General features: G+C 44.5%; 1 protein-coding gene across 1 annotated transcript; it reads right to left on the reverse strand.

Moving 5' to 3' along the window:
* Positions 1-2,372: 2,372 nt before the first annotated feature.
* Positions 2,373-12,907, reverse strand: sae1 (SUMO1 activating enzyme subunit 1). Its single transcript, XM_041236230.1, has 9 exons — positions 12,483-12,907; positions 11,488-11,599; positions 10,768-10,941; positions 8,786-8,931; positions 8,352-8,445; positions 7,795-7,900; positions 5,186-5,330; positions 3,120-3,189; positions 2,373-2,593 (listed from the first exon to the last, which is right to left on the reverse strand). The coding sequence occupies exons 1-9, from the start codon at positions 12,572-12,574 to the stop codon at positions 2,501-2,503; spliced, it is 1,032 nt and encodes a 343-aa protein (XP_041092164.1). The 5' UTR covers positions 12,575-12,907; the 3' UTR covers positions 2,373-2,500.
* Positions 12,908-13,117: the final 210 nt, after the last annotated feature.

Consider the following 13,117-nt stretch of genomic DNA (forward strand, 5'->3'; position numbering starts at 1 on the left):
TACAAAAAACAATTTTCCCAATCCAGAGTACCAATCTTACCAATCCAGATCTTACCAATCTGCAGCATTGACCTCTTGCTATGACCAGAGATTGAACACAGCTCTCCTCAATGAAGCCTATTATTATTAATATTGCAATGATCAGGAGGCAGGAGTTTGAGCAGGGTTAGAAACTCACACTAGCCCTGCTGCTGCTGCACCCAGTCCTGGGGTTCAGAGCTCCCCTCAATGAAGTCTATTATTATTAATATTGCAATGATCAGGAGCCAGGAGTTTGAGCAGGGTTAGAAACTCACACTAGCCCTGCTGCTGCTGCACCCAGTCCTGGGGTTCAGAACTCCCCTCAATGAAGTCTATTATTATTAATGTTGAAATGATCAGGAGGCAGGAGTTTGAGCAGGGTTAGAAACTCACACTAGCCCTGCTGCTGCTGCTGCACCCAGTCCTGGGGTTCAGAGCTCCCCTCAATGAAGTCTATTATTATTAATATTGAAATGATCAGGAGCCAGGAGTTTGAGCAGGGTTAGAAACTCACACTAGCCCTGCTGCTGCTGCTGCACCCAGTCCTGGGGTTCAGAGCTCCCCTCAATGAAGTCTATTATTATTAATATTGAAATGATCAGGAGCCAGGAGTTTGAGCAGGGTTAGAAACTCACACTAGCCCTGCTGCTGCTGCTGCACCCAGTCCTGGGGTTCAGAACTCCCCTCAATGAAGTCTATTATTATTAATATTGAAATGATCAGGAGGCAGGAGTTTGAGCAGGGTTAGAAACTCACACTAGCCCTGCTGCTGCTGCACCCAGTCCTGGGGTTCAGAACTCCCCTCAATGAAGTCTAGTATTATTAATATTGAAATGATCAGGAGCCAGGAGTTTGAGCAGGGTTAGAAACTCACACTAGCCCTGCTGCTGCTGCTGCACCCAGTCCTGGGGTTCAGAGCTCCCCTCAATGAAGTCTATTATTATTAATATTGAAATGACCAGTTGCCAGTTTGAACAATCAGTTATCTGATTAATCTAAACAAACCGACTGCACTTCTGGTTGCAGTATGAATACGTCTCATTGCGAGTGTGTAGGTATATAACTGAGTTATTCATGCAGCAATAAAGGGACAATTTCAATAATACGTGTAATTATAGCGCCCTCAAAGAGGAAAATAAATTCTCCAGTCCGCTTGTAAAAACAGTGCGAATCTGAACTGCTATCGACTGGTAATCTGTTGCAAAGGTGAAGGAAGGACAGTTTTTCGTCTTGAGAAAACAATACTAAGGAATCGATTCAATATTTCTTAAAAAGGCAGTTTCCCAAGACAAGCGGCTTATATTTCTTTTTTAAAGCAACAGCCCTCTCATCTCCAGCAGCTTACAGGGCTGGGGCTCCTCTCGTCACTCCGCGATAAACAGAGATCCACAGAGGGATGGATAGTTTGCATAACGCGGACGCCTGATTTGTTTCAACAGACAAATGCTATGGAAATCCACTCTTTTTAGAGTAGCACGTTTCTCGATTGGGCCCACAATAGTTGCACGAGAGAAGAGTTGGAGCTCCAATGACCTAGAACAGCACCCTCATTAAAATCGACCTGCGTCTGTCTGTCTGGCTCCACGCAGCGAGCACGAGAACCAGCTTGGTTTTTGCCTCGGTTTGCACCACACTTCACATCGTCCACTCCGAGCTGTTCTCAATTGCATCTGGCTACAATCTAGTAAGAGTTTAATCTTTCAAAATCCAGGTGTTTTTATTATTATTTTATTTTTTTACAAAACAGACAAACTTCTTAAAAAGTTCCCCACAGTGGATGCAGTGTTTAAGTATAGTAAAACATATGGAAGCATTGTAAAGCACAGAGAGGTCTGGTAAAGCATAGGGAAGCATTGTAAAGCACAGAGAGGTATGGTAAAGCATAGGGAAGCATTGTAAAGCACAGAGAGGTCTGGTAAAGCATAGGGAAGCATTGTAAAGCACAGAGAGGGATGGTAAAGCATAGGGAAGCATTGTAAAGCACAGAGAGGTCTGGTAAAGCATAGGGAAGCATTGTAAAGCACAGAGAGGTCTGGTAAAGCATAGGGAAGCATTGTAAAGCACAGAGAGGTCTGGTAAAGCATAGGGAAGCATTGTAAAGCACAGAGAGGGATGGTAAAGCATAGGGAAGCATTGTAAAGCACAGAGAGGTCTGGTAAAACATAGGGAAGCATTGTAAAGCACAGAGAGGGATGGTAAAGCATTGTAAAGCACAGAGAGGTCTGGTAAAGCATAGGGAAGCATTGTAAAGCACAGAGATAGGGAAGCATTGTAAAGCATAGAGAGGTCCGGTAAAGCATAGGGAAGCATTGTAAAGCACAGAGAGGGATGGTAAAGCATGGGGAAGCATTGTAAAGCACAGAGAGGTCTGGTAAAACATAGGGAAGCATTGTAAAGCACAGAGGGGTCTGGTAAAGCAAAAAAAACACGCTGAAGGTGTGGAGGCTGATAAATGTTGCGTCGGGGTCTGGTTCTGTTCTTACTGGACCCCCAGGCAGTCCACCACACCGCTGCCTTTCATCCCATTGAAGAAGAAGAAATTCCTGTGAGGAGCATCCCTCTGGGAGAGAGCCTGGAAAAAGAGCAAACAATGATAAACGATGATCATAATAATAACAATAATCATAATAATAATAATAATAATAACGCTCATAGTAATGTTTATAACTACAACAACATTGATGATAATAATATTCATAATACTATTACTAACACTAACAGTAATGTTCAAATATTATTTTTAGTATTTATGTTTATAATATTATATTTAATAATGATACTTCTACTACAACTAATATTAATAATAATAATAATAATAATAATAATAATCTATACACACACACAGTTGCCAATCAAGCTTATAGCAGTGTCACCCAGTCCAGGTTTTGCTACCAGCTTGATCAGCCCCCAGTGTGTCTAGGCAACAAGCTCAGGTGTGCCTTAATATTAAACCCACAGTGTAACCAGGACTGGATCACACTGCTGTGCAACGGAAATGTTATTTATATCCCCGGACTATTGCTTTAAATGATAAAGTGAGACACATCCACCACCCAGGGGACGTGAACCCTGAAATAAGAGCGCTGTTTAAACCTCACCTTGACTAGCTCCTGCCCCAGGACCCCTCCTACCACAGCACAGACCGGAGCCATTTCTGAGAAACAGTAACTGTGAAGGAATGAGAGAGAGTCAGGCACCACAAAACTGGGTTAGAAATCACAGCAGTCTCACCCACTCCAGGTTTTACCACTACAAGCTTGACTAGCCCCAGTGTGAATAGGCAACCAGCTTCAACTCATCGTAAAACCAGGAATGGCTCAAACTGCTATGCAATGAGAGTCTCATTTCCAACACTAGAACCGCCGAGATTTCGGACTACGTTTTCAACCACCGCAAAAAATGTGCGGCTTCGATATGAAAGTGAGAAGCAAAGCAATCGAATACAACTTAATATTTTTTTTATTTCTGAACATAATATATGATTTCAGAGCAGAAACTCGGCACTTGCAGTGAAAATCTTTAAAAATGTGCACACACACGTAAACATGAAAAGATGTAATCAAATAAACGTTGCAGAATAATCTTCTGTGTACACATGTATTTAAAGCTGCATGCACATAAACAAACAGCATTAAAAACTAAAATATAACACAACTTATCCAAAGTGAAAGCGCTTTGAGTGAAACAGAGTTCAAAAGGCTGCCCGGTCCAAAACATCATAAAAAAAAACAGCCACAGGCCACCTGCGAGAACCACCTTTGACAGAATACAGCCGTGCCATGTGATCGGGTGTACGCATGCTGTACTTCATTGTAAAATGCAACAGTCTTTGGGTTTCGTTTAGGATCAGTTCCGATGGTCACTGATTCGTACAGAGAGCTTAGAATATATATATATTTTTTTCTTTTACACCTGTACACGCTCAGGGTGGCACAGTCATTCTGCCCGAGGAGTATACTGGAGTACAGGGGTGCTCGGACAGGCAGACGAGAAATAAGCAGCATCGCTATATCACACTGTATTGTGATTCAATGTGTATATTTTGTGACAACTGCTAATAAAATAATAATAAGTAGTATGATTTTCATTAGCGTTTCAGCGCTCGACAGGAGTATATAACACGTTCTTTCACACTGATTTTATTACAGAGACCAGTCTAAATTGTCGGCTATATTGTATTGATTTCAATATGCCTTATAAGCTGTTGGTCTGGCGGTTTTAAAAATATGATTTGCTAAGGATGTCCCGTTTAAGGATGGTTGTTGTTTATTCTAGGAGTTGTTTTTTGGTTTGGGTGCTTAAAAGAACAAGCTGCGGCAAGCGAAACACCTCTCTCGTCGCCCCCGCTGCCCAGCACGCCGCCCGTGCTGACCGACGCGAGGGGATGACGAAATTCCGTAACTCGCCCCCTGGCCCCCTGGCACAGCTGGATTGAGGAACCACCTGACCCGACCCGTACCGTACCGAGCCCTCACGGGTCCGGTGTGCCAGTGGAGAAGGGGTATTACACAAACTGGGATCCCAGTAGAGCCCAGTACAGCTCAACACAGCTCAGTACAGCACAGCTCAGCCCAGTTCCTTGAGCGTTACGCAGCACAGACAAACTGAAATCCCTCTTCAGGAAAAAAAAAAAATATATATAAAAAATGGCTCTGCTCCTGTATTTGCTAGTCAAATTCAGAACGTTCGCAATCAAATAATTATTCTGTGGAACGCCTCTGTGGAATTTGCCTACTAACTCAAGAGAGAGGCAAAGACATAGAGTCCTGTTTTTGAATATACTGTAAAAGAAAAACTCAATATATTTAGGGGTTCTGTATTTTGGGGTTTTCTTAATCGTATTTTTCGGTGCTTGTTTCATAGGGTTTATTGGTTAAAACCAAAAATCAGAAGCCCGAGACATACTGTATAAACGTTTCAGCTGAAGCCTTCTACAGGCAGGATCGTGTCCAGGGATGGAGACTCCCGTTGCACAGCAGTGTGATCTGGGAACACCAGTCTCTTACCTAGACACACACTGGGGCCTAACCAAGCTTCTACAAGTAAAACCTGGAATGGGTGAAACTGCTATACAATAGGAGTCTCACTGCTGTCCTCGCTATCTACTGTATTTTATTCTCGCATGGTGAATTAAGACCGGGCTGGCCTCTGTCTCTCTGCTCACCTGACGAAGCTGTCCGGCAGCAGCTCCACGCTCACTCCCAGCTTCTCCATCACGTCGTTTCGGATCTGAAGCAGCAGCTCCGAGTCCTCTCCCACAGTCTCCGGGACAGGATCCCTCCCCTTATCCGTGCGGAATTTCAGGAGCACTGAACGAGAGCGAGGGAGAAGGAATTACAGGGAAGAACAAAAAAACGGGATGAAACCAAGACTCCCATTGCACAGGAGTTTTACTCAATCCAGGTTTCACTTCTACGACCCCCAGTGTGTGCAGGTGTGTGTCTCACAGACAATTAACCGTCTATTCTCAAAATCAGATCTATCAGAGCAATGAAAACATGATTCCCCAGATCAATGCAAGAGAAAAGAACAGAGACTGAAAACACTGTTTATACAACAAGCTATATGCTTTCACATTAATACTGCAAGTGTGACAGTTCTTCACAGAATACACACGTTTAAACCAACTGAATACAGAGAATCGCTTCTCAGACGAAGAGCGCCGATTTCCGTAAATGCTCCACGGAGAGAGAAAAAGAGAAAGACGGAAAGAGATAGAGCGAGAGAAAAAGAACGAGACAGAAAGAAACAGACAGAGAAAGACAGATACAGAAAGAGAGAACAAGACAGAGAAAGAAACAGAGCAAGAGACAGACAGCAAGAGAGAGGAAGACAGAAAGAGAAAGGCAGAGATAGAGAGACACAAAGACAGAAAGAGAGACAGATAAACAGAGACAGACAGCGAGAGACAGACAGATACAGAAAGAGAGGAGACAGTTTACTGGATGTGAGCGCGTTGATGTTTACTTGCTGTTTTTCACCCAGCTCTTTGTATTTCTAAACGGCATCTTCCTGGTACACTCAAGGCAAATCAAAACAAATAAAACTCAAGTTACAAACACGAGGAAAAAAAAATGAAAAAAAAGATTCCAAGCTGCCCTTTCTGGAAAAACAACACAAGAGTTCATTATGTACCAAGTACATTTCCACGAGTCTCTCAGTCTGTCACACAAACAGCAACTCGAGGGAAGAAAAAAAGAACACAACACACCGAACCCACCCCTTCTAAAACAGTACCGCTTTCTTTCTGGAGTTGCATTTCTCCATGGATATGCATGAAATTACCACTTTATCCTTTGACAAGTTTTAATATGCTTACCACACTTCTCTGTGCTTTACAATGCTTCTCTATGCTTTACCAGACCTCTCTGTGCTTTACCATGCTTCTCTATGCTTTACCAGACCTCTCTGTGCTTTACAATGCTTCCCTATGCTTTACCAGACCTCTCTGTGCTTTACAATGCTTCCCTATGCTTTACCAGACCTCTCTGTGCTTTACAATGCTTCCCTATGCTTTACCAGACCTCTCTGTGCTTTACAATGCTTCCCTATGCTTTACCAGACCTCTCTGTGCTTTACAATGCTTCCCTATGCTTTACCAGCTTTACCCTCTCTGTGCTTTACAATGCTTCCCTATGCTTTACCAGACCTCTCTGTGCTTTACAATGCTTTCCTATGCTTTACCAGACCTCTGTGCTTTATTACACTTTGCTTTTATGATGGGAAACTTTAATAAGGGCAGGGAGGGCAGTTTTCTAAATGCAGTTTAATACTCGGCAGGTTGTTTTTTTTTGTTTTAATATATCATTTAGCAATGCCAAGTTATCCCTCCTCACACTGTTGGGTCAGCTAGAGCGGTCTGTGGAAATTGCACCTACAGCTAAAGCAGGGTTTCCTTTCAGTCCGACGCCCCTGGCCACGGAGCGATTAAAAAGCATTGTCAAGCAAGCGAAGCCTGGAGCCTCCCCACCGCGCCATCACAGAAACGCTGTCTGCATGAATCACTGAAAAGGGAACTGCTATTATTAGCACTGAAGACAAACTGGTTTCACCCATAAAAAAAAGAAAAAAAACATTTAAAAACTCACTCAGGAAACAGCTTTCAGCTGAAACCATCTCTACTGGAATAAGAGCCACAAGCATTTTTTAAAAGAGAGGGGTAATGCACATTCACACACACATATATATATATAATATTTCATAGCAAAAATTTGACTTTTGTGGATGAGGGGAAAACAGTTACAAGAAAGATTTCAGCCAATTTTTTTGCAAAACTCAAAGAAAGACCTTGTGGAGGCACCTTCAGCAGTAATAAGATCTTTTAAACGATTAGGACATTTGTCAGTATGCTTTAGCCAGATTCTTTAGCGATTTTTGACCGTTTTTCCAATGCAGAATTGTTCCAGCTCATTCAAATTCCGAGGGCTTCTCTTGTGTGACTCAGACCAAAGATCCTCGAATCGGATTTAGATGAGCACTTTGATCGGGCCGTTCCAGAACCTTGGTTCTACTCTTTAACCATTCTGAAGTGGATTTTGGATCGCTGTCGTGTTGAGAACGCCCAGTTGTGCTTTAAATCAAGTTTCGTAGTGGAGGACCCAGGTGATTGGCCAGGATATTTTGGTATGCTATGGAATCCGTTTGACCACGTACTGGAACTAAACTGGCAGGGAGCCGGCTCTCTAAGCTTTACATCATGAAGTGGTCAGGGGTCCTCTCTCTCTCTCTCGGGTGTGTGTGTGTGCCAGTGTTTTCAGCGCATGCACACCCTACCTTGCAGGAGGAAGTAGTCTGCAGGCGTGCGTTTCAGGGCAAACTTCGCTTTCTCGCTCGTCCAATCAACTTCCAGAGCTGTCTTCAGCTGACAGAAACTGGCCGTCTTAGAGAAGGGGGCGTGGGAAAAAAGGAGGGGGGAGGAACTTTTTTCATTCAAAAAAATGTTCTAGGGTAGCTATTATTTCTGCAACTACTACTTCATTTATCTTTGTTACTATTAGTAATACTTCTAGAATTATTCATATCGTTATTGTCAAAGCACAGTGTATTGACATTATTAATATTGAAAATGTAATCAGCAGCCATAAAAAGAGAACTCTTAATATTTTTCAAAGACAGACAGAAAAGAGAGAGACAGGAGAAAGAAAGAAGACAGAAAAAAAGAGACAGAGAAAGAAAGAAACAGAAGACAGAAAGAGGGAAAAAGAGAAAAAGGAGAGAGGAGAAAGAGATAGAAAAAGGAGAGACAGAGACAGGAGAGAGACAGAGTAAGAAAAAAAGGAGACAGAGAGAGAGAGAGAGAGAGAAAGGTGCTTCACAGGACAGCTCCTCACCTTCTTCACCAGGGTCGTCTCTTTCGGGTCCAGTTTGGGTTTCTTGGCCTCGGGCTCGTCGCTCCTCTCTGGTTTCACCACTTTGGGCTTCTCTCTGAAAACCAAACGCTAAACCATTTCAGGGTTCAGTGCTACGAAGTGGGGTATGTGTGACAAACAGCTCCTCTAAAATTAAAACCAAAACTCAGACGGCAGTGCACCCTGATCAATTCTAGAAAGCGCAACGGCAAGACCACGCATTTAAAACCGCCTGCACGGCAGTGTGATCCATTCCTGGTTTCACCAGGAGATAAACAGTAAGGCACACCTGAGCTTGTTGCCTAGACACACTGGGGCCAATCAAGCTGGTAGTAAAACCTGGACTGGGAGACACTGCTGTGCAATGGGAGCTGGGATTCTTGTTATGAGAGCCATGGGTTAATGGCCAGACTCACTCCACGTAGTGATGCTCCACGCCCAGGTCAGAGAACATGAAGCCGTGGTACCCAAACACGTCGCCGCTGAAGAACTTGATGTTGTTTTTGTGGCACAGCTGGTCCAGTCTCACCTGGAGGTCCCGCGGGCAACAGGTGAGGCACACCTGGGGGGGGGGGGGGGGGGGGGGGGGGGGGGGGAGAGACCAGGGTTAGATTACACAACACTGCAGGCTTTAAAATTACCTGGGGAGGAGAGACCAAGAATGAATGCAGAGGCGTTTAGGCGACTTTCACGTGATTTGATTGGCTCTTGTAATGCTGAAATTTGCATATCCCGTCTACTTACAACACTATAGCTACTGATTATGAACTTAACTAGTTTATATACACAGATGCTAGTACATGTCAAATGTGTAAATATATGGACATAAGTAACAATATAAGCCTGTGAAAAATGTGATGAAATAAAACATGTAGGAGAGACTGGAACAACTTTATATAAAATAAATCAGAAGAACCTTTCATTCATTATAAATAAAAATGAACGAACAGTAGAACACAAAATTAGACAATGCGACATAGAAGAATAAAGTACAGTAAACAGATAAATAGACTGAACACGACGATGCCAGCGGCACTCAACAGAAAAGAATGAACTAATTAACTATAAATCTATAACGTTTAAATAAATAGATAAACAATTCAAAAGCTGTGCATGCCGATGCACTGGGGAGGCCAAATCAAGACTGATCCTCAGAGCCAGCATGATAATAGAAACACAAGTTTATATAAACTAATGTGAATTAGAATGAATACAGATTTAAAGATTGAAGTAAAAGTGATGTCACAATACATTGAACACCATTACATCATACAAGAGTAAATCATGGATTTGAATACAAACAATAACAAGTCATCATGCTGTCAAACACCTATAAATACCTCCAATGTTTTGATTCAAACACAGGCTCCCTTGAGAAAGATATGTACAACATATCAAAATGTTGGGCAGCTGGCTCTGAGCTCCCCCCCCCCCCTCTCACCCCCCTAAGAGAAAGGGGGCTCCCTCCAGTCCAGGGCAGGCTTGAGGCATGGAGACTGAACTGCTCCCTCCCTCCCTCCTCCCTCCTAAGAGAAAGGGGGCTCCCTCCAGTCCAGGGCAGGCTTGAGGCATGGAGACTGAACTGCTCGCTCCCTCCCCTCCTAAGAGAAAGGGGGCTCCCTCCAGTCCAGGGCAGGCTTGAGGCATGGAGACTGAACTGCTCGCTCCCTCCCTCCCTCCTAAGAGAAAGGGGGCTCCCTCCAGTCCAGGGCAGGCTTGAGGCATGGAGACTGAACTGCTCGCTCCCTCCCTCCCTCCTAAGAGAAAGGGGGCTCCCTCCAGTCCAGAGCAGGTTTTATTCAGCTTTAACAACCGAGTGTTTAAATAAATTGTTTTTTTTTTAAATCCTTGGCTTTGATCCCAAAATAAGTGATACAAGTTAATAATTAAACGGTTTGGCAAGGGTTACAAGGTTCAGCAAGATCACAGGGCACTTTTTTACCGACAATACTTCATTGTAAAAGGAACACAAGAGACACCTAGTGGCTGTCGGTGGTATATGCACTGACCAAGACAAAGTGCAATTTCAGCTCTGACAGCACAATCACTGCATTGACAGTTTTGGTTATGGTTTTGCAAAAGTTAATTTTTTGCCGTGCGACAGGCTGCACGTCAGTAATCGGTAGTGCTGCACAAACTGCTTTTGGTGTCGATTCACCAGTCCGACTGAAAGGACAGAAGAGGCATCTGCCTGGGTTTGTGCGGATCGCTGCTTTTCTGAGACTCTGTGGAGGAGAACAGCGACCCACACAAACCCTGGCAGCTGCTGCTGCTTCACTCCTTCACTCTGAATGGTAACTCAGACCCCCGCCTGTGGGCAGCTTGATATTAAAACGAATAATCAGTTTGCACAGCAGCTCTACAGAGCCACGTTAGTCCCAAGCTGAGCTTCACTCACAGCGTCAAAACCCAGGAAGAACTCATCTGGCTTGTCCGCTGCTCTCTCTGGGTCAGCCTTCACCTCCACCATGGGATTGAGGTTCTGGGCTCGCTCCAGGGAAGCCTCGGCTCGGTTCTGATCCAGAGAGCCCGCTGGGATGAGGAACTGGGCTCGGGCAGAGTCCTCTGTAACCTGGAAGAAAGAGACGGAAGAGTCCAGTGAAGGATCATTTAGAAAAGAGCGCTTATACTGCTGATGTGAATGTTTCAGAAAGCCTACAGATCAAATACTGCTGCTACTTCAGGGATGGGAATCAGACTCTCGCTGCACAGCTGTGTGATCCAGTCCAGGTTTCACTAGGAGTTTAATAACATGACACACCTGAGCTTGCCTAGACACACTGGGGGCTGATCAAGCTGGTAGTAAAACCTGGACTGGGTGAAACAGGAGTCTTGCAGACTGGATCCGATAAGGCATCCGAATTTACGTGTGCCTAAACAGAAAATAACGAACAGGCGCATTCACCTATTGCACACCGAGCACGCAACTGTCTAAAGAAACCAGGTATAATTAATACACTGTCTCCACTGCACACCAGCGCACTGAACTACGACATTAACGCAGCTAGTCTGTGCAATGGATTGACTCACGACTTTTTTCGGATGACGGATTCGGTGTGCCTATATTCCCGCCCCTGATTGCGGCCGTGCTATGAGACCCCAGGCAGGCCGGGGGTACCTGCTCGTGATCCAGCAGGGTTATCCCTTTCACTCCGGACAGGATGAGGTTTTTGGCCACTTCAGCTCCGAGACCCTTCAACCCAACAAGCAGGACCCTGGATGCACGGAGCCTGGAACACAAAGCGAAACACAGATCCGGTTACATAGAGATAGACACATTCTACATATACATTATATATATATTACAGCTATTACATAGATAGATATATATATAATATATATATATACATATATATATATATATATATATATATATATATATATATATATATATCTTCACACAGAGAGAGAGAGAGAGAGAGAGAGAGAGTCAAAACACACGCTGTCCACACACTGATCTCAGAATCGAGCTAAATAAATTCAGCTGATTAGAATTGCATGCAATTGCCATATAACACACAGCTAAACTCAGTTTATTCTGAATAACATCAAAACCGTTTAAACGAACACAATAACTAAAAACAGCGAACGAATGGAGGTGCGTTTGCAGGCTGAATGAATGGAGATGCGTTTGCAGGCTGAAAGAATGAAGATGCGTTTGCAGGCTGAACGAATGCAGGTGCGTTTGCAGGCTGAACGAATGCAGGTGCGTTTGCAGGCTGAACGAATGCAGGTGCGTTTGCAGGCTGAACGAATGCAGGTGCGTTTGCAGGCTGAACGAATGGAGGTGCGTTTGCAGGCTGAACGAATGGAGGTGCGTTTGCAGGCTGAATGAATGGAGGTGCGTTTGCAGGCTGAACGAATGCAGGTGCGTTTGCAGGCTGAATGAATGCAGATGCGTTTGCAGGCTGAATGAATGCAGATGCGTTTGCAGGCTGAACGAATGGAGGTGCGTTTGCAGGCTGAACGAATGGAGGTGCGTTTGCAGGCTGAACGAATGGAGGTGCGTTTGCAGGCTGAATGAATGCAGGTGCGTTTGCAGGCTGAATGAATGGAGATGCGTTTGCAGGCTGAATGAATGGAGATTTGCATGTATTTTCAGGCTGTGCTCACCGCTTCTGCGCGTCCAGGCCCCACAAGCGGATCTGTCTGTCGTACTGCGCCGCCTCCTCCTCGCTGATAAGCGCTTCTCCCTTCTCCACCATGGCTAACCGGGTTATTGAGCGGCTACTCCGGGTTTTATTACTGTTTCGTATGAGATATAAATTTCTTTATCTTTTAAAACTCGACCCGTTTTTCACGCACAGTCCCGCTGAGCGCGGTTTGAAAAGACGCGTTCGGGTGACGCCGCCTCACGACGATGACGTAGGTGCCGCAAAACTGAAGTCAGGGTGAGGGCGGGCGCGTGGACCGCCGATAAAGTCTGTGTTTTGTTAAAAGTCTGGTTATTTTCAAAAGGGTAAACCGAATTCTTGAAATTTTAAATAATATAGTAAGCACTGTCACTATTTTATAACATTTTAATCCGACGAAAGAAAAAAAAAAAAAAAAAAAAAAAACAATGACACCCGTTGTTACGTCTTTTTCGGCCATCTCCGTGAGCCCTCGCTGCCGTCGTGTCATCATCGGCCATCTCCGTGAGCTCTCGCCGCTGTCGTGTCGTCATCCTCGGAAACGCCTCCCGCCCGTCATCGGCCATCTCCGTGAGCCCTCGCAGCTGTCGTGTCGTCATCCTCGGCTCTCTCCGT

Source organism: Polyodon spathula, chromosome 40, assembly GCF_017654505.1.
Source record: "Polyodon spathula isolate WHYD16114869_AA chromosome 40, ASM1765450v1, whole genome shotgun sequence".
Taxonomy (NCBI): domain Eukaryota; kingdom Metazoa; phylum Chordata; class Actinopteri; order Acipenseriformes; family Polyodontidae; genus Polyodon; species Polyodon spathula.